The 22,129-nt window shown below is 42.7% G+C and overlaps 2 protein-coding genes across 9 annotated transcripts in view; one reads left to right on the top strand and one right to left on the bottom strand.

Annotated features, from left to right (window-relative positions):
• The window catches only part of ACACA (acetyl-CoA carboxylase alpha), a 280,433-nt gene that overhangs the window by 244,036 nt on the left and 14,268 nt on the right, over nucleotides 1–22,129 (bottom strand). For 3 of the 8 annotated variants that reach the window (XM_035026634.1, XM_035026635.1, XM_035026637.1), the window contains exon 2: nucleotides 608–910. The exons of 4 other annotated variants lie outside the window; for them this stretch is intronic. The gene's annotated coding sequence lies outside the window, so the exon portion shown is untranslated. Of the gene's footprint in view, nucleotides 1–607; nucleotides 911–1,681; nucleotides 1,753–22,129 lie in introns of those variants that run through there. One more of the 8 variants, XM_035026636.1, reaches the window with a different exon arrangement.
• Nucleotides 7,013–20,315, top strand: CUNH17orf78 (chromosome unknown C17orf78 homolog). Its single transcript, XM_035027449.1, is given in 9 exon segments — nucleotides 7,013–7,064; nucleotides 8,299–8,385; nucleotides 8,895–8,928; nucleotides 8,930–9,057; nucleotides 9,060–9,125; nucleotides 15,902–16,026; nucleotides 16,832–16,889; nucleotides 16,892–16,962; nucleotides 20,238–20,315. Coding segments are annotated over 9 exon segments (699 nt in total).

The raw sequence follows: 22,129 nt of genomic DNA, 5'->3' as shown, positions 1-22,129 counted from the left end.
TACACTTGAACTTCTAAGACAGGAAAGTCTCAGGTCAGGCCAGAGTTAAACCAAGGGAGGAAAGAAAAGTGCCTTAATAGGAAACGGAACCGTGAAGAGCCCCCTGTCCCGGTGGTTGGCCATGGTTCCAAATTCCTTAGGTAGCAAGGTCGGTGATCAACCTTTACAATAGAGGCTAGAGGAAACACTGGGATGTTATTTCCCACTGGCCTCCGGGATATAACATATACTCTAACCTGGCTTCTAGTTCTTGCCATGCCTATTCTTACCTTGGTGATGCTAGCAAACTCGTTCTTCCTCCCTCCTATTTTCTGAATCCTTCCAGTCCTTGGAAGTCCCATTTTCTCTAAGAAGATCTCTTTTACTTCTCCAATTTCCACTAATTATCTCTCCTCTGAATTCTTGTACCAATCTGGTCACCACCACACGGCTCAGCATTTATTAGGCTATCATTTTGTGTGTGTGTGTTGGTTTTAGCTCGCCAACTGAATTTTAATAATCTTAAAGGCAGAGAGCATTTCTTAGAGATTGGTACTCCCCTCTGTAGCTCTTAGAGTACAGATATTAGTAAGTGCTTCACTGACTGAAATAAAGATTAGCTCTGTACCTGAGAGGCCACTCTGCTCCTGATGTCTGCTTATCCGTCTTCATGTCACCTCTGGGAGGCAAAGACACCAGTAGGATATTTGGCTGCTTTATAGATGGACAGACTTCATCAAGAAAGTCAGTGCCTTGACCAGAATTGTGGCTCCAGTTGTGAGATAAGGGGAAGACATGAAGGCCTTATCTGAACACTATGCTTCTTTGCTCTAGTCAGCCATTCAGGTCTCTCCAGAGTTAAGTGCCTGAGGGAACTTCACACCGTAGTGTCCGAAACTGTCCTCAAGGAAGCCACATTATAAGTCTGGTCCTAATGATGAAAGGTAGGATTACAAAATGAAGGACATAGTTCATAGTGCAGACTCACCACAATGTTTTCACATGGACACTTGGGTTTTTACATGGGTACTTAGGTTTTCACAAGGCATTTCAGTTCTCCCTCCCTCCTTGTTACTTAATCCCGAATACCTAGTCCCTATCCATATTTGGTGGTTACCTAATCTTAGCTGCTTCTTCCACAACACCTCCAAGATCTTTTTTTTTTTTTTTTAATCTTTTTAAGTTCTACATACCTCACAACTAAACAGCTAAAGAACGTTTAAAGGGCCCTTTTATCTAAGGGGAGGAAAATGGACAAGATGACTCATTTAGGTCTTGCCCAATGCTGGGATTTTGACATTTTATATTGATCAGCTTTACTTTTCTCATCTCTGACCTCACTCTCCTGCAAACCAATGAAAATGTTCCTGATGAGTTTACTTTCTACTCCTGTCCTCACCTTCTCTTCAGACTTCTCCAGTGTCTCCATTACTCTTTACATATCAGACTCAGCTTTTTCCTGCTACATGTTTAGGCCCCCACCTATCTACCCCAAATACCCTCACTCTCCACTGTATTATTCTGTATGCAACACAATAAATAATAAAATACAACATTAGTAACTTTTATCAAGGCTCTCCTTTCAAGGAAAAGTGAGCTATCACTCAACTTCCTCTCATCCTTTTCTTCAGTCTTAAAGTTTTCCTATATCATAACTTGGATCAGAAGATTTCACAATATTCCTGTCCTTTCTTACTCTCACCTCTAGTCAACACATCAGACCAGCAGGTAGAAAGCCAAGTCCCCAACACAAGCCTTGCTCATCAGTGGACCTGCTGTCTTGGCGATGGGCTGAATTTTCTTAATGAAAATGAAAAGGAAGAAAGAAGAATAAGGGAAACCAAAAATGAATGAAAATAAAATGTAGTTTAAATCAATGAATGGGGGGCACCTGGGGAGCTCAGTCAGTTGAGTGGCCGACTCTTGATTTCTGGTCAGGTCATGATCTCAGGGTCCTGGGATCGAGCCCTGCATCAGGCTCTACACTCAGTGGGGAGTCAGCATGGGATTCTCTCTCCCTCTCCCTCTGCCCCTCCCCGCTCTCTAAAATAAATAAATAAATAAATTTTTAAATCTTTTTTAAAAAATAAATCAGTGAATGAGATGGCCATAATAAATTGAACAGCATAGTTTTGGGGGTCAATATAGGCAAGCAGAAATGAGATGAGCTGATTCTGAGAACTGGCAATCTAAGTCAAAACACCTCAAGAGCAGCAGGGACTTGTTCTATATTGTAAAGTGCTTGAGCTCTTTAATTAGATAGACCAGGCTTTAAATCTTGACTCTGTCAATAATTAGCTCTGTGACCTTGAGCAAATGACCCCTTTTCTGAGCCTCAGTTTCCTTGTCTATAAAACTGAGGTATAATAGCTACCTTGGAAGGTTGTGTTTTGGATGAAATGTTATAACCAAAATGTAAAGTCTCTAACACAGAGCTTGGAACATAACAAGCACACTGAAAATATCACTTCCTCTTTGCCTTCTGTGCCCCCTTCCATCTCCTACAAGTGCTCAGTACAAGAACAAAATATCCTATGGATGCTCACTTCATTCAGGAATGATTATGTTATTAAATTCACCACCCCATGGGGCGCCTGGGTGGCTCAGTCGTTAAGCGTCTGCCTTCGGCTCAGGTCATGATCCCAGGGTCCTGGGATCGAGCCCCACATCGGGCTCCCTGCTCCATGGGAAGCCTGCTTCTCCCTCTCCCACTCCCCTGCTTGTGTTCCCTCTCTCGCTGTGTGTCTTTCAAAAAAAGAAAAAGATCTTTAAAAAAAAAAAAAATGCACCACCCCACTCACCCGAGCGATTATGTTATTAAATTCACCACCCCACTCACCCAAGGCCAATATTCCCAGTGTAACAGAGCATGTGCTCAGAGACCTAGAGATTATTTGAATCCTTTACCCTCATTTGGGTGGAGCAAGTAAACAGGAGAAGTGACTGTGGCCTGGGCTTCTGAAAACTAACCAATATTTCAGGGTTGGCACTCTGAGCCCTGTTCAGTCCCATGGTTGTACCGCACTGAAAAGGCTCTTTGGCCTCTTTCTCAAGGACATGGGACAACAGGAACTTTCATATATTGCAGATAGAAGTGTAAATGGGGACAACCTCTTAGAAAAGAGTTTGGCATTAATTAGTAAAGCTGAATATCCCGTCTACCCTATAACCCAGCTCCCATTGCTGAATTTATACTCTGGAGAAACTTTCATATGTGCCCAGGAACATTGTTCATTATGGCCCCAATCTGGAAAAAACCCCATGTGTCTCAGCAGTAGAATGGGTACATAGATTGTGAGGCATTCATACAATGGAGAATTGCAAAACAATGAGAATGAACAAACTGTTGCTACATGAAATACGGATTAATTTTACAAATATAATGTTGAGCAAAAATTCCAGACAAAAAGTATGTTTCCTGTTATATAAAGTTCAAAAATAGGCAAAACTCATCTGTGGCAGTAGAAGTCTGGATAACGATTACTCCTGATGGTAGGTAGCAATCGGGAGAAGTCACAAAGAGAGGTATATCCATTTTGTGTTGTACATAATAAAAGAATGATTCCATTTACTTAAGTTCAAAAGCAGGCAAAAATAAAAAAGCCTATTTTTAGTGATATATATACCAGATAGTTCACTATTTTTAAAAAGCATGGGTAAATAATGGGAAAGAAGTGTGATCAGAAGATAAACAGCTTCTACGATACTGGCAATGTTCAATTTCATCATTAGGCTGATGGCTACATAGTGTTCCCATTATTATTACTGTTATTATTATTAAAACTATACTTATGTTCTATATACTCTTCTATATGTATGATACGTTCCATAATAAAAGAATTTAAAATAAACCAAACCAACCAACCCCAAATGTACCTTTATAAGAAAGAAAAGCAGAGCATGACATTAAGATAATAATTTTAGAGCTGTAAGAGGCCTTCAAAATCATCTTGTCTGCCTGGGGTGCCTGGGTGGCTTAGTCGGTTAAGCGGCTGCCTTCGGCTCAGGTCATGATCCTGGGGTCCTGGGATCGAGCCCCACGTCTGGCTCCCTGCTCGGTGGAGAGCCTGCTTCTCCCTCTCCCTCTGCCTGCCACTCTGCCCACTTGTACTCTCTCTCTGTCAAATAAATAAATAAAATCTTTAAAAAAACAAACAGAATCATCTTGTCTAACCATCTCAAGAAACTGAAATAGAGGCCAGAGAAGTTAAGTGACTTACTCAAAGGGATTCAGTCAATTACAGAGCCTAATCCAGAACCTAGGTAAACCTCCTGGCTTCTTGTCAAGTGCTCCTCCCACAGACCCACCCTGATTGATCCATCCAGTCCTAGTTTCCAGTTATCTTCCAGAGTCACATTTCTCATCTACACACATCAGAAAACTAACCTATGTTATAGTGCTTTTTTTTTTCCCTCCTAAATTAGAAATCTTTGCTGTGGGGAAAGGAGATCAGGAGAGATAATCCTCTCCTCTACAAATACTCTAAACACTTCGAAAACCAGTCAAAATATCTAGTGGTACAGAAAGAGACCCAGATATGTTGCCTTGTTAATGCAGCTCTCTTGCTTCTCTGTATCCCACAGTATAGCTACCCCCCATGCAGGCTGACTTTTAGGCCTTTGAGACACAAAGGAAAAGGGAAGGGTCTGGAAATTGATAAAAGAAAACTCTTCCGCTTTGTCCAAGCACAAGGTTTCCTTTGGGAAGAGTGAGCTCTTCTGCCACCTTGTGACACAGAATGACAATAGCAAGCCCTAGATTCTTTCCTACCCCGGCTCCAAGGGGGCAGCACTGTTAAGTGGCATCTAGGAAGGAACTCATCTACAGAATATTTCAAACAGACAGACGGGATGGGGGTGGGGTGGGGGAGTTTCTGATATCATAAGGGAGCAGAGAATCATGTAATCATGTGAAGGAAATAGTAAGCAAAAATCATGAAAGGAAAGGCAATGGAGCCCTTTATTCTGCCCTAACCACCTGCCCTGCTAAGAGAATCAGGCAATTGCCCCAGGGAAAAAGGAAATAAGACGGTGTTGCTCTGGGTCAATAAAGATCTGAGGTACTTATGGTTCCCTCCACTCAGTGGCCTTGCTTCTCTGTTCCTTTCCACAGCAAAACACCTTGAAAAAGTGATGTATGCTTTTTCACCTCCAATTTCCTCTCAGCCCTCTCCTGCTTCTGCCACTCTGCTAGAACTGCAGTCACAAAACTGTCAAACCCACCGGTACTGTCTTTATTCTACACAACCTCTCTGCACTTAACCACCTGATTCCTTCCTTGCAAGACTCTTCTTTACTGGCTTCTCTGCCATCCACTCTCCTGGTTTTCTTAGCTCAGCTGTCACCTCCTCGGAGAAGTCTGTCCTAACCACTGTAAATGTAACCTCTGCTGGTAGTCCTTCACCTCATCACCTGTTTGCTGCTTTACAACTATCACAACCTCTAATTATCTTGTATTTGCATTCGTGTATTATCACTAGCCCTCTGCACTATTGTCTCTCCAACTGCATTTATTGTCTGCTTCCCATCATTTCGTGTGAACACAGACTTAGTCTGGCTCACTGCTAAAACAGTGGCCGGCACACAGTAGGCCCACCATACTTGTTGAACGAAAGGGTGAAAGGCACTGTGGCTGAATGCTCAGCCCTTCTTCCACATTTCAGGCAGCACGTTGTCCTCTGGTGACATCTCTTTCCATTCTGTTTCCCCATCAAGACTTCCCCTGAATTCAATTTAGCCAGATTTCAACCTGAATTAAAAATGCCAGGAAACAGGGTAATATTTAAATTATGATCTGACTCCGATCTCATGAACTCCCTCATGGAAAATCCCTTACCTCAAGCTCCCTTCACATCATTATCAGAGTGTCAGGCTCCAAGACCTTCTTATGCATAGCCAGACCTATGGTGGCTCCAGTGAAGAAAATTTACAGTGAGTAGAAAGACTGCAGAGGCTCATGACTTCGGCAGAGGATCTGCGTAGATCTTCATTTCTGCTGTATGAGCCTCCTAGTTATGCTATCACAAAGTCTACGGAGTATTACACTAGATGTAAACTCTTTGCTAAAAGTTAGAAAACTCTACAACAATGGTTATCTGTCTAGGAAAACCTTCCCAAACTGCAGATGGTAGCACTTACCTAGTGCAATAGTCATGGCAATGTGGTCTATTCATGGGTGTGAAAATGTGCAAAACTAGGTAGATGCGCCTACGCTAATATGAGTTTATGTGTACAACTGTGAATGAATTCTAGAGATTATTTGGTTGGAATTCTCCAGTTATAGAGGAGAAAACGGAGATTCAGAGAAGTCAAGCAATTTTCTCAAGGTGATATTAATAACAGGGCTTATGCTAAAACTCAAGTCTACCAAGTTCTTAGTCCAGTGCTCTCTCCAGTGTAGTTCACTAACTCATTCAGTCCTAGTTTCCTGCTCTATTCTTTTTTTTAAAAAAAGATTTTATTTATTTATTTGTCAGAGAGAGAGAGCACAAGTAGGGGGAGCAGCAGGTAGAGGGAGAAGCAGGCTCGCCAAGCAAAGAGCCCAATGCGGGGCTCGATCCCAGGACCCTGGGATCATGACCTGAGCCGAAGGTAGACGCTTAACCGACTGAGTCACCCAGGCGTCCCCCCACTCTATTCTTCAATCGTTTTCCTTAAGAGAAATCTCCACATCTCTTTGTGTCAGTGTATAAATCTATGTGCCCATGTAGTGAGCATGCATGTGAATGTCTCCATGTCCATGTGCAAGTATTTGTAAAGCATATCACTGGGTGTTTATGTCCTTTCTTCTAGGGAAACCTCTAGGTAATTACAGTTCCTTATGTCGGCACCAGCTATGAAGTCAGAGGAAGACTTTTTGAGTCAATCACTAACAAGCACATTTGGTTCTCTCTCCAATCAGCTCTATTCCTGGGTCTTCAGGAAATGGGGCAAAAATAGGTTGGAACCAGACTCTCCTGGGGTCAAACTTGGTTCCAGGACAGTAGTGCAAGCGCCTTGCAAGAAGACAAAGGGGCTGTGACAGATTAGCAGCATGTGCTTGGTTTTTAGCCTAATCATCATGTCCTATGATGTCAGCAAGAAAGGTAAGTACTTCTGTAGTCTAATATCCTAGAAAATCCAAAGAGACACCTAGACTGTTTGGGGGTCTATTCCACCAGATTGAGATAAAGCCAGTTCTCAGTAGGTGACGCTTTACAGTTATCCCATGTATTCTCTTACTTCTAGGCAGGACTGTAACTTACTTCAACTCAGAGAGATAGCTGTTCCATGGTGAGAAGTCTTCCCGCCCCCTTTTTGAAAGATTTTATTTATTTATTTGAGAGAATGAGGAAGAGAGAGAGCACAAGCCGGGGGAGGAGCAGAGGGAGAGGGAGAAGCAGACTCCCCAGGAAGCAGGGCTCTGTCCCAGGATGCTGGGATCAAGACCTGAACAGAAGGCAGACACTTAACAGACTGAGCTCCTCAGGTGCCCCCCATGGTAAGAATTCTTCAGAGAATATGATGCATTCTTCTGCCTTATTCATGTAACGAACATTCAAAGTGCTGTCACCATTAGATGTCTTTCTTTACTGGAGGGTGCTGTCACAGTTTCAGTATTGTCAACACCTACCACTCCCAAATTCATAACCCTCACAAGATGCTGTCTTCCTTTTTTAAGGTGGTACATCCAAACAGATGGGGATGCTCTTGGGTAGAGGGAGGTGAGGGTAAGGGGGGTAGGCTGGAATGGCACCGTTTGCTGCTATCTGGTAACTGTTTATTTAAAACATGCTTTTCCAAAGTGTCCAAACATTTCATCTCTAAAATTAGCTGATCAGAGTTACGGCCAAACAGCTCAAGGCACAGCAGTAACAAATTTAACAGATGAAGAAAACTCACAACATCCTGTGAGTTAAGTGCCAAAAAGCATTAGTGGTTCCATGGAAACCTGAAGAGATACCTTGTTCAGAGTTACATTTAATAAACTTTCAGAAGTTTTAATATAAGAAGGCAGCTAGAACAAGGAGGGGAAGAGATAACAAGCAGCATTTGAAGGAATGGGTTGGTTAGTCTTTTCATTAACTTATTAGCTAATTTCACTTAACTCTTTTTCACCTTTTCTTCCCCCCTAAGTGTAATGGATTGGTGCTCAGTTTTCTTTGTACTAGATAAAATCATTATTTTAAAATCTTTTTTTGATAGTGTTTGATCTCCCCAATTGCCAGCTCTATGAGAAGACACTGCATTCTTTTGCAATCCCCGTCTCCAATACCTGGAATTCTGAACAGTACCCAATAAATTGTAAATCCTGACCTTTTTTTCTCTTTTTGTTTCCAGAACTCAGAGATAGCAGCTGCCATGTGGGACAGCTGCCAGGGTTCTTCCCAAAGGATGTGAGAAGAATCAGGGATGTGCTCGTGCAAGGTAGGGAATGGGCCCTTCCTGAAAAATCCCCTTGCCATTCTGGAAAATCTTTACCTTTAAAAGATGCCCGTCTCCCCCAATTCCCAGCCCAGATCTCAAATATCCTATTTTAAAGATATGTGTCCCCTCAAGAGGCTTTCTGGAAACCAGTTTTTAAATTAACACTCATGACCTAAGGCATGGCTATGTAAATCAAACAACTGAGGGTGAAGAAAGAGAAGGAGGCAGCGCGCAACCCTCTCTGCATTGGAGGAAACGGTCTAGGAGCGTTTCTCTGGGCTGAATTTATCGCAGTCACCTATCTTCCTGAGACCCACGGCAGGAAGGAGGAAAGGCAGGGCTTGTATACTTAGGACCATAAACACATGTTGAGGAGGAAGTGAACTAAAAAAAGAGAAGCAAGTACAGCAGTGGAGTTTTAACAGGGGTCACGAGTGGAAGCTGCTTAGCTGGGTACCATTCAGATTAAGAACCAGCTTCATTTTTCTGTCTGGCTTTTCTCCTTCCAGAAACCAAAAAGTCTACATTCATTCAAAATCAGACTGGCTACCCGGCAGTGCCTTGGCTCTGGGAGCAAAGTCAAAGTCAACCTTGTGTATTCAGAGAAAAGGTCAAAGGTCAAGCAAACGCTGAAGAACCTGAGAGTCCTTGCTGCTCCCTGCAGAAACAGCACTACTCCCCAAACTGTCACTTAACCCCCACATCCAAGTTTCAGACTGGATCCCTTCTAACAGGCAAAGGTGAGACTGGAAAATGAGATGGAGGTAGGCACTGGCTTTTAGCTGACATCCTTGAAGCCAGGTGGGCCTCAGTGGTAGCTAAACCCTCAAGGATACATACTATCCTCTCCTGGGCAGATCTGTGTCTTCTCTGAACATCAGGGTTTTTTAAATCTCTATGGGCCCTTCTAACCCTGACATGCTGGGGTTTTCATTTCTGATGGGTCTTCTCTTGACAATGGTTATTGGAATTTTATTTTGAATGCAGACAATAAAATATTTAAACAGCATGGATTTATAGTGAAAAGTCAGTCTCCCTCCTACTCCAATCTCTCAATCTTCCAGTTCTCTAGGGAACCACTATTACCAACTTAACTGAATCTCCTTCCTACTCTAAGCATAGACGGACGTATACATCTAAAAACCTAAATGGTAGCATACCATACACACTGTTCTGTACCTTGCTTTTTTTCCATTTAACAATATATCTTATAGGTTGTTGCATATCAGTATGTATGACTTTGTCTCTTTCAACAATTGTACAGTATTCCTTTATATGCCTATAATTTTTGTTTATTCCCTTAAGTGATGTCTAAGCCCAACATGGGGCTCAAGCTCAAGCGTCGCATGCTCTACCGTCTGAGCCAGCCAGGCCCCCCTGTACTATAATTTATTCCACCAGATTCCTGTCAATGGATATTTTGGTTTCTAATCTTTTGTAAACACAAACAATATTGCAAGCAATGACCTTATCCATTCTTCTCTGTGTACCTACAATTTATCCACCTGGTAAATTCCAAGAAGCAGTTCTGCTGCATCACAGGTTTGTTAGCTACTGCGACATTACCTTCCATCCGGTGATTCCACTTTGCCCTTCCACCCCCACCGTGAAAATGCCTGTTCCCCCTAAGCTGCTGGGCAATGGTTCTTTTTTTTTTAGATTTTGTTTATTTGAGAGAGAGCATGAGAGGGAGGAGGGTCAGAGGGAGAAGCAGACTCCCCGCTGAGCAGGGAGCCCGATGTGGGACTCGATCCCGGGACTCCAGGATCATGACCTGAGCCGAAGGCAGTCGCTTAACCAACTGAGCCACCCAGGCGCCCCTGGGCAATGGTTCTTGACATCAGTTAAGTCTCTCTGTTCTGCCCTCCTTTCCTTCCCCCACCCATTCTTTCTGTCAAGCAGTTTATGATTTTGGCAGTTTCCCTTTACATACAGGCAATCCCCTAGATGCCACTGCTGCACTGCTGGAAAAATAAAATAAAACTTAACACTTGTAGAGAAACTGGGGGTTCCCAAGTAGGATAATGGAAAAAAAAAACTTTAAAAACTATGGTCTGTTTAGAGGACTAGAGATTGGGAAATAAGTGGAGAGATTCTTGGGAGGTGTAATTCTAGGTATAGTAAATTATATATCCTCACATGATATGAATGTTTTCACTCCCTTTATTGTACTTTCTAGAGTTTATATGGTAACGATTTGTGTGGGAAAAAAAAAAACCCTCTTATTAAAAACTGAAAAAAATTCTGACAGCATTTGGGGGTTTTCGGTTATTCAATATTAATGTTAAGTAATTCAACCAGATTGTTTTCCTAACATGTGACACCCCTCCACCAATGGCAGGTGTCGATATTAGTGAACTTAAGTCATTCTAGAGTCTAGAGCACTCTGTGCAGGATGGATTTTTCTTGGATATAGTGCTATGCATTGTAGGATTTGGGCAATTAAGGACACTTGTTCTTAGAAATTTGGAACAAGGGAAACTGGGTGATTAAGGGGGTGGAAGGATGCCAGAGATCAACCTGACCCAATTCAAAAATTTGCCCTGGGCTTCTTTCTTCCTCCTTCCTTCATGGCATGGTGGTTGGTTCCTGAATTCAGAATGTAGGCTAATAGCCAGTACTACTTGAACTGTGCAAAGAGATTAAATGGATGTTTGTTGGCTAGTTTGTGGACTTAATCAACATTCATGATACATTTCTATGGAATAATGGTGAATTCCAAACAACCAACTTATATATGGACTTTTGAAATATCATTCCATTTATAAGTTTGAAACTGCCAATTCTGAATTTAAATTTACATTGAATACCAGGATGTGAGAGACACCAAGTAGGGTAGAAATAAAAATTAAATAAAAGGCCAAATATACAAGGTCATAAAAGAGATGCCCTCTGAAATTACCACACTATGGTTGACATCAGTCTGCACAAAAGGATGTCCCAGAAACAATCAGAAGACAGTTTATGAAAATGTTCCCAGAGCAAAGTAGGAATTTGAAACTGGAAGGATGATAATATACTACAACACAGTCATCAGAAGATGTGGGTCAACATGGAATGTAGAAAAACGTCAGATGGAGACTATTTGTTACTGTTTATGGAATTGGGCCAATGAAAAGATCCTTTACTATAAATATCCCCAAATTTCTTTCTGGTGGACAAAGATGACTCATTAGGTGTTTTTCACTTATGATATAGTTTATACCATCTAGTTCCTATTGCTCAGATTCTATATAAATCTAGACTTTCTAATTAGATTTCAAAAGAACCTATATGTTTAGAACAGGATCCCTAGAAGAGAAAAATCCTACCTGATCCATTTGATGGATACATTCTATGTAAGTTTCTTTAAATGTCATTTTAGTATATAGATTAGGCTCCTTGGAATTTGATTAATGTGAACCAATTTTTTTTAAAGATTTTATTTATTTATTTGAGAGAGAGAGATAGCGAGAGAGGGAACACAAGCAGGGGGAGTGGGAGAGGGAGAAGCAGGCGCTCTGCGGAGCAGGGAGCCTGATGCGGGGCTTGATCCCAGGACCCTGGGATCATGACCTGAGCCGAAGGCAGATGCCCAACGACTGAGCCACCCAGGTGCCCCAAGTGTGAACCAATTTCTAAGGACTGTTTACCCCATGTGAAACTAGGGTGTAGGAAAGATAACATCAAACAAGTGTTCATTCTGATATTATCATCTCTGACAAGTTACTTAATTTCTCCAGTGCTCAGTTTCTACAGCTACAAATGAGAGATTTGACTAGATGATATCATTTCTAGATATACAAAGGGAGGTTTAAATCTGAAGCACAGACTCAACAGCAATAGGTAAGACCTCTCAAATAAGCCCTTTTGACCTTCTAGTATTATTACAGAATAATCTCCAAGAGAAATTTCCATTTAAATATACTGTATCTAATGTTCCCTATTTAAAATAAATTATTTTGTAATAAAGCAAAGCATCATCTGCTAAGTTATCCATTTCATAGATTTGAAGTTTGTACATCTGAGAGGGGGGCATTCTTGCTCAAATATCCTTAGCCAACAAAAAACTAATACTGCAATTCCATCATCACCGGGAATGGAGTGGTTGTATTTACAGATGTGCTCCACCTTAATGCTCAGTTACCTAGCAGATGAGACCTAAAAGAGCTGCCAACATAGATGGACATTAATTTCAAAGCTTAAGCAGAACTGAAAATACACTGACAGATGAAGCCTATTAAGAAGACTTTGAAACAGTGGCTCCCAGGAGGTGGGAAGACATGCCACATTGAAATACCATTATCCCTGTGGCTAGAGGGCACAGTTCTTCTACTAGAGGATCACTAGGTTTTTCCCTTCTCTTTCAATCACAATATCACTCGGTGTGCAAAGTGTTTTCACACCTGTTTCCTCATTTTTATTTGTTTCTGATCTTCCCATTAACGCCGTGAAATAGGTAGGCCAAGAATTACTTTATTATAACCATCTTACAGATAAGGAAACCAAAACACAAAGAACTTATGTGACTCGTCCAAAGTGAGATTTATCTTCCTTCTCATCTGTCTCAGAAACACATACATTATTACTTCAGAGAACTGACTGGCACCATGCTGGAAATATTTAATATAATTTCCTTATTTTTCCTTCTCAACCTGTTGGCTCTCCATCTCTGCCGATCTTTGCCAACACTGTCTTCCTGATTAAACTGAAGGCAGGGACTATTCCTTCCTCTGTAATTTTACATGCAGTGCCTGGTACTGTGGCCGTTGGCCTCTGAAGGCAAGAACTATCATTTCACATGGACTTAATCAAGACTTCGGAAAGTAATTTAGAAAAGTCAAGTAGGACTTACAGACCTTAATTTAATAAGCAATGATTAGAGACCATTAGAAACAAAATAGGAACCTGTGTGAATTAGATTAGGTCAATTCTGGAGCCAAGTGAAGTTAGTTAGTTAGTTAGTTAGACCACAGCTAGAATCCAGCTATGTCTCAACACTTCAGCGGCTGGTTTGAGTCACCAGCATCTTTCATTTGGGTTTCTGCAATGGCCTCCTAACAGGTTTCTCTGCTTTGACGCTTGCCCCCTACAGTCTATTTCTAACACAGCAGGTCAGTGATCCTTTCGAAACAAAGCCATCCACCACTTCTGCTCAAAACCTTGCAATGGATCCCCATTTCAATCATAATAAAAACCAAAGTCCTTAAAGTAGCTTACGAGGCTCTTGATATAGGCCCGTTACCTTTAGAACTTTCCTCATCTCCAACTGCCCTGTGCTCACTCCATTCCAGTCTCACTGGCCTCCTTGCTTCTCTAAAACTGTAACACGTCTGACACACTCACACCACCTCAGGACCTTTATCCTAGCTGTACCTTCTGCCTAGATCACTGCTTTCCCAGGTGTGTGCTTAGCTAATCCCCTACTTCTGTCAAGCCTTGCTCACTTCTTTTCTCAAGGAAACCAGCTTGTATTGCAGGTTGCCCCCCACTGCCCACCTACACCGCCAGACTTCGCCCTAACCTTGCTCTGCTTTTAGTTTGTTTTTTTTTTTAGCACTTACCTCCTTCTAAAATAACATAAAGTTGGGGCTCCTGGGTGGCCCAGTCTAAGGTTAAGCACCTGCCTTCAGCTCAAGTCATGATCCCAGGGTCCTGAGATGGAGTCCTGCGTCGGGTTCCCTGCTCAGAGGGGAGTCAGCTTCTCCCTCTCCCTCTGCCTGCTGCTCCCCCTGCTTGTGCTCTCTTATCAAATAAACAAATAAAATCTCAGTCCCTGGTACAGAATGGATATTCATTTAAAAATATTTGCTTTGGGGCGCCTGGGTGGCTCAGTCGTTAAGTGCCTGCCTTTGGCTCAGGTCATGATCCCAGGGTTCTGGGATTGAGCCCCGCATCGGGCTCCCTGCTCCATGGGAAGCCTGCTTCTCCCTCTCCCACTCCCCCTGCTTGTGTTCCCTCTCTTGCTGTGTCTCTCTCTGTCAAATGAATAAATAAAAAATCTTAAAAAAAAAAAATCTTAAAAAAAAATTTACTTTCTGGGTTGCCTGATGGCTCAGTCAGTTAAATGTCTGACTCTTGATCTCAGCTCAGGTCTTGGTATCAGGGTCATGAGTTCAAGCCCCATGTTGGCGGCCATGTTGGGTGGAGCCTACTTAAAAAATTTTCTTTCTGAAAGAATGAAATTGAGGAGTGCATGAAGCTGGGTGGTCTCTCCTTCTTCCAGCTCCCTCTGCTTTCCCCAAACCTCTCTCAAAGAAGTTGACTTAAGACTTTATTTAGACAGGGGCGCCTGGGTGGCTCAGTCGTTGGGCGTCTGCCTTCGGCTCAGGTCATGATCCCAGGGTCCTGGGATTGAGCCCTGCGTTGGGCTCCTTGCTCAGCGGGGAACCTGCTTCTCTCTCTCCCTCTGCCTGCCGCTCTGCCTATCTGTGCTCTCTCTCTATACGTCTCTGTCAAATAAATAAATAAATAAAATCCTTTTTTAAAAAATCAGCTTCTCTAAAGAAGGTCCCAGAAATGTATGTAGTTTGACACTATTAATAATCATTTGCCTCCACACAAGTGAGCTTGTGGCCATTTTGGGGACAGAATGAATTGTACTTGTATGGTAGGGGATTCCAGCCATTGCATGTATAGATGAACATCTAAAACACCAAGCATCATTGCAATGAGGACAACAACCAAGTGCATGCTTTCATCTGCACTGTTTCTAGGAAATGGCTCTTCCTAAATTGGCCAGGACTCAAATTCTGTAATATTCCAGTTTAGTTTACATCCCAGTTCCCTTGGGAGAAATGTAAATATAAGATTAGTAATAACAAGGGGCGCCTGGGTGGCTCAGTCGTTAAGCGCCTGCCTTCGGCTCAGGTCATGATCCCAGAGTCCTGGGATCGAGCCCCGCATCAGGCTCCCTGCTCCACAGGGAGTCTGCTTCTCCCTCTCCCACTCCCCCTGCTTGTGTTCCCTCTCTCGCTGTGTTTCTCTCTGTCAAATAAGTAAATAAAATCTTAAAAAAAAAAAAAAAAGATTAGTAATAACAAGATGTGTATGAGCGATTTGTCCCCAAGTTTGCCTTTGACCCAAAAGTGATGCCAATTCACCCTTGTTCCTCCTACTCCCCAATATAGTCAAGAGAAGAATAGGGAAGGTGATTTTCTGATCCCACACAGTGTGTCTGTCTGAGCACAAGGGGAGAGACCCTGAGAGGGTGCTGGTGAAAGATGAATTCAGAACTCCTTGCGCACCCACCTCCTTCCTCCCCTGAAAACAATGCAAGAATCATTCCTACTTGATCATGGCCAATCCCAAATCCCAGGGAAGGTGACTCATTGGAAGGAGGCTGCAAAGGAGGTTAGAGCGAGGCCCACCCCACTCCTGACTCTGAGTCTGAAATGGAAATTCAGCCTATTATCTCTGCATCGGGCTGGGCCCCTATTAGTCTGGGGGAGCTAGAAGAACTTCAAATCAGAGGATCAATCTCTTCCCTCTCTCAAGTTCTCTCTTCTCCCTCTTCTACTCCTCTCTCTCCTTTTAGACACAGATGAGAACCTAAAGAAGAGGCAGAAATGGAGCACTGTGGTCAAATTTCTGATTGCTGTCACCCTGTTGCTCAGTGGAGTCGCCATGATAGTGTTTGTCCTTTTTGAAGTCCCATGCCCTGTAAGTTTGTTAATGTATTGGGTCCCTGGACTGGATCTATAAAGACTTTCTTCTGGGGGCACCTGGGTGGCTCAGATCAAGATCAGTCTTGATCTCAGCTCCGGTCTTTTTTTTTTTTTTTAAGATTTTATTTATTTGACAGAGAGACACAGTGAGAGAGGGAACACAAGCAGAGGGAGTGGGAGAGGGAGAAGCAGGCTTCCCGCTGAGCAGGGAGCCCCATGCGGGGCTCGATCCCAGGACCCTGGGATCATGACCTGAGCCGAAGGCAGACGCTTAATGACTGAGCCACCCAGGCGCCCCTCAGCTCCGGTCTTGATCTCAGGGTTGTGAGTTCAAATCCTGTATTGGGCTCCATGTCCAGCACGGAGCCTACTTAAAAAAAAAAAAAAACATGTTTATAAAGACTTTCTTTTTCTGTTCCAGAGGCAGGCTCACATAATGAAAAAAGCATGGACTTTGGGGTTTGGATAGAACTGCCACTCACACTCAAGCAGAATGGCTTTGAGAAAGTTGTTTGACTTCCCCAACATGAGTTGGCTCATCTGTAAAATGGGACTAATGATATTTGCCTCTCATGGTGTTTTTGAAGGTTAATTAAGATCCTGTGTGAAAGGCACCTGGCACATTGGTGGCGCTTGCTAAATGCAAGTTCCTGCCCTCTGCTGGACTTGGACATTCTTTACGGACGACAGATCCAACGAGATTGAGTGTTTTCTTTAAAAAAGATGATTTTTTTAAAATGGCCTGGCCAAATGCATACCGGCCACCTAAAATTATCACCAGTTACTTTTTCTCTTCGGAGTCAGTGCTGGGGAGCAGAGAGCTATGCCGATGCCAGTGGTTGGGCAGAAGGCAAAGGAAGAAGGCCAGCAACCTGGGGCAGCTGAATCCCAGCTTGAGTCTCAGCCCAAGAAGGAAAGTGGTCTCTGTATGGTCTATGTCATTTGCTTGGAAAAAATGAGGTTAATATATAAGTGCTGGGAGATAGGGAGCTGCTTCACTTACGAAGCAAATGTTGGCGTTTCTTTTATGTGTCAGGAAATAGGGAGGTACTTGTACTACTGTTTTATTTTCCTAACATCAGCCCAGCCATAACATAATAGGGTATTTATTGAAAATATATTATTTCTGAGCCCCAGATATAATCATTCAAAATGTCTAGAGTGAGGCCAGGAATCTTATTTTTTAAGATTTTTAATGACCCCCCTAAGCAGAGGTGGATTTATTGTGAAATTAATGAAGCTTAAACTTAAGGACCCATGGGACTTGTATAAAGCTTGTATCTAATTTTGTATTCTTAAAATTTGTATTTTTTTCCTTAAAAAAAGGTACCCCAAATTGTAAGAGTTCAGAACCCACAGCATATGTATCCACCCCTGCCCTCAGGTAACTCTTATATACACAACAAAGTTTAGGAACCACCACCCTGAAAAGTTTGAATACTTGGCAAAGTAGCTTCTTTCCTCTTGGCCTTTGGTTTTCCTGACAGCATCATAAGCTCATATTGCCCTTTGGTGTCTAAAACAAACACACTACCACTGTTTCAGCATGGCTGCTTTAAATCCAGTTTCCCTGGGGCGCCTGGGTGGCTCAGTTGTTAAGCGTCTGCCTTCGGCTCAGGTCATGATCCCAGGGTCCTGGGATCGAGCCCCGCATCGGGCTCCCTACTCGCGGGAAGCCTGCTTCTCCCTCTCCCACTCCCCCTGTGTGTGTTCCCTCTCTCGCTGTCTCTCTCTCTGTCAAATAAATAAATAAAATCTTTAAAAAAAAAAAAATTTAAATCCAGTTTCCCTGTCAGAAGTGGACTCAGCCTTTCAATACCAGAAACTGATGTGTGCCTTCTCTACAACATCCACAACACTCACTAAGATGAGGTCTCCAATAATTTTAAAATTAAAGAAGGGGGGGCGCTTGGTTGGTGCAGTTGGTTAAGCGACCGACTCTTGGTTTTGACTCAGCTCATGATCTCAGGGTTGTGAGATCAAGCCCTGTGTTGGGCTCCTCACTCAGCACAGTCAGCCTGAGATTCTTTCCCTTTCTCCCTCTCCCTCCCCCTCTGCTCCTCCCCCCGTTTGCACTCTTTCTCTAAAATAAATAAATAAATAAAATCTTTTTAAAAATTAAATTAAAAAAGGAATCCACTTTTTCAGAATTAGAGCATTGAGAATGGGTCTCAAAGATTATCTAGTCTAGGATGGTACACATGTGTCTACTCTTTAATTCTGTGTCGACTGCACATATCAATAATCAAGCACAGTGCCCTAGAAGCTGAATACGTTCTGGAGCTCTAACACACAAAATAGTGATTATGGTCAACAGTAGTGTATTATATACTTCAAAATTGCTAAGAGACTAGATCCTAAATGTCCTCACCACAAAAAGAACTGGTAATTATTATGACATGATAGAGGTGTTAGGGTGGTAATCATATTGCAATCTATAAATGTATGCAGTTGGGCACCTGGGTGGCTCAGTCGGTTAAGCGTCTGCCTTCAGCTCAGGTCATCTCGGGGTCCTAGGATCAAGTTCCGCATTGGTCTCCCTGCTCAGCGGGGAGTCTGTTCTTCCTCTGCCTCCCCCCCTTCCCTGCTCATGCTAGTTCTCTCTCTCTCAAATAAATAAATAAAATCTTGAAAAAAATGTATGTAGTCAAGACACTATACACAAACTTACACAATGTTCTATGTAAATTATATCTCAATCTTTGAAACTGAAGCACAGCACTCTTTCTATCCAGCTATGGCATCAGAGTATTTCTTATCACAGAGTATTTATCACAGTTTCTTATGCCAACTTATTTGTCATCTCTGGTCTAGGTTACTATTTTCTTTTTTTTTTTTTTTAAGATTTTATTTATTTATTTAAGACAGAGAATGAGAGAGAGCACATGAGAGGGGTTAGGGTCAGAGGGAGAAGCAGACTCCCTGCCGAGCAGGGAGCCCGATGTGGGACTCGATCCCGGGACTCCAGGATCATGACCTGAGCCGAAGGCAGTCGCTTAACCAACTGAGCCACCCAGGCGCCCAAGGTTACTATTTTCTATAATCCGGTTTCTACTAATATTGGATGATGAGCTCATGTAAATTAGTATGATTAAACATAGGATGTATGTTTAGTTCTTCACTCCAATCTGCATTATCATTTCTACTGAACACTGGAAGAGATAGGCCTGAACGGGAATAAAGAGTCTAGTCCAGAGTTAGAGGTAACCATGTAGTAGCAACACTGACTGAATTCTTCCCATCAACAAAATAAGCTACTAAATGATAAAGGAATTAATAAAAAGAATAATAAGCAATTTTATCTCATTTGAGCCTCACAAAAACTGTGGGAGGTAGCTAGAGCAGGTTATCTGCATTTTATTGATACTTAAACTGAGGCTCAGAGAGGTTGTGTGACATACAGCTGGTAGAAACAGAACTGAAATCCAGGTCTTTCATTCCTATACTGAAATTTTACTGAAAACCTTCTATGCACCAAGTTCCCTAACTTTAAGAGGGTCACAGTCTATGTTCATAATAGTTAAGCCTTTAGGGGCACCTGGGTGGCTCAGTCGACTGAGCGTCTGCCTTCAGCTCAGAGCATGATCCCGGAGTCCCAGGATCGAGCCCCGCATTGGGCTTCCTGCTCAGCAGAGAGCCTGCTTCTCCTTCTGCCCCTCATCCCACTTGTGGTCTCTCTCTCTCTCACTCTCTCTCTCAAATAAATAAATAAAATCTATAAAAAAAATAGTTAAGCCTTTAGAAAGAACACAGAAAATCGGATGGGATATGGCATGAGATATACCAAGAGTGGAATGGGATTAGTATAAAATATTTGGTCCACAGAGACTCAGATCTCTGTCCCTTTTCAAACATAGTGAGATTGTGTGGGTCTGATTCAAGAAATGAAGTAGAATCCCTGTGCAACTGGGATCCAAAGTAGCCTTTTCCATTCAAGGCAAATGGGTCAAGCAAGGGGTGGATGGGCTCTTTGCTAGTGGGTTATAGGGCCCAACCAATTGTAGGTTCTCATGCATAAATAAATGCACCTTGCTGATACTTTCTGTGTAAATACAATAACTTTTCCTAGAATTGCTGGGTAACAAAGAGGCAAAATGATGTGTACTTGGAATTAAACTGGGTTTTGTACTAAGCCATCTCTGTGTTGGTACGTGAAGGAATACCGATTTGCATCCTCTTTACCGCTCATTTCCTTTCAATCTCTAGGTTGGACAAGATGCTCCCAACTCATCAAGCCCAAAGAAAGCTGCAGGGATCACTATCATCCACGAGACATACTTCTGAAAAGCTCTTCTCTGCTTCACACATGGAATGAAGGATACCACATGGTCTTCTCCCTGTCATTAACCAATATTGGCAGGTCCTTGCGAATTCACTCGTATCTTCAGCAGGGACAGGACAATCAAACAGTAATGCCAGGCCAATGAAGGGGGAGCCTGGGCTTAGCAGTCAGACTTACCCTCATGCTGCTGCTACTATCTTAGCCCACACCTCTGAGATTCACTTCATCCCTCACGGAGAACGGGTATCTTTTCCTCTCATCAAATGAGAACAAAAAGTCTTCCCTCCGAGCACTATGAATGGACCTATTGCTGTCTTTGACAAAAGGTTTAAACATAGCCTCCAAGTGGCAAAACAGCCACCAGTGTGGCACCGTTCACCAACTCCTCTGTCATCCTCACAGCTGAATTCATGCTCACTGGCTCTCAGCTGGCTTAGGGTGGGGGTTCCTGTCTTCCCAGGCTGATGTTCATAGGGTTTTAAGACTTAGCCTCTGCCCTACACGGAGCTATCCACACACTGGTGAGGGAAACATGACCCTAAGCATTCCAGAAGTCCTTCTTCTAAGTCATCCCCAAAGGGTTTAGGGACTGCATAAAATAGGACACACATAAGGTCTCCTGATGATCCACAACTCTTCAAGCAGGCCTGACATTACACCCTAAACCACAATGCTGAGCTGAATACATTTTGAACAAGGATTCCAGAGCAAAATGATTCTGATGATCTTCCTTACAAAGGCACAGCTCTGAGTCAAGTCTGACCTGCTCAAGTAAGAGTCTGGCAAGGAAGCAGAAACAGTGGATGTTGAAGGGAACAGGTTAAGAAAAGGGAATGGCAGCAGAGATAAGACTGTCATCCTGCTTCTAGTATGAGAGTGTTGAAACCATTCCATTTCATTTTGGCCATATTTAACTGTCACTAAGTAATTCTGTTTTCTTAGTTCTCGGGTAAAAACCACATACGGATTGTATCCTTCTCTCTTTCACTTCAGGTACTGTCCAAAAAAGTTATTCTCTAAACTATACCAACAGGGGAAAATATCTCACTCCAAGCTCCAATTTATTATTCAAGCTAAGCCTGGAAGAGAGAACAGATACAAAGCATGGAAGATGATAGTTTTGAAAATACAGGAGGTGGAGAGGACAGAGCACTGGGGCTGCCATTTGGATAAATGAGCATATCATTTGCACCCCACACTGATTCACGACATCGCCTCCAGTTTATCCTGGGGCTCAGTCTAAACATTAGATATGGGGAGAAAAAGAAAAAAGCTTGCTCCTTCCCAAGACCACTAGGGAGGATGATTAAAAACATTCTATACTTAGAAACTCTTGGTCTAGGACTGATGCCTACATTCATCCCTACCCTTCCCAGCCTCACCCACCACAGCATGTCCTTTAATCCAGAAACATGAGGTTCCCTAGGAGACGAAAACTGTGGCAAAGTTTACATTTCTTACATCTTCTGCAAGAATATGATCTGGGTAACGTTTGTACTGACTTTATAGAAATTCACTGACGGAATCAAAATTGTGTACTTTGCTTTGAGGACAACGTGTTTCCTCTGACACAGCAAGGGTCCTCTGAGGCTTTTCTGACTCCCTAATTAGTTAACAGTTTGGAATCCCATAGAACCGGTAGGGATCTTTGGAGAGACGGGACAGACAACAGAATTCCCTTCTGTTGGGGGGGAGAACTCTCATGTGGAGTTTGGGATGTGAACTTTTAGTCCCTTCACAGCAAGGCACAATTCTCCCTGTTGTCACCACTCTAGACTCAGCTATAGACTCCTGCTGAGCAGGGAGCCCGATGCGG

Source organism: Mirounga leonina, unplaced genomic scaffold, assembly GCF_011800145.1.
Source record: "Mirounga leonina isolate KUSES-001 unplaced genomic scaffold, KU_Mleo_1.0 Mir_200, whole genome shotgun sequence".
NCBI lineage: Eukaryota > Metazoa > Chordata > Mammalia > Carnivora > Phocidae > Mirounga > Mirounga leonina.
Note: the sequence above shows the minus strand (reverse complement) of the source record. Positions and strands in the feature narration are given on the sequence as shown.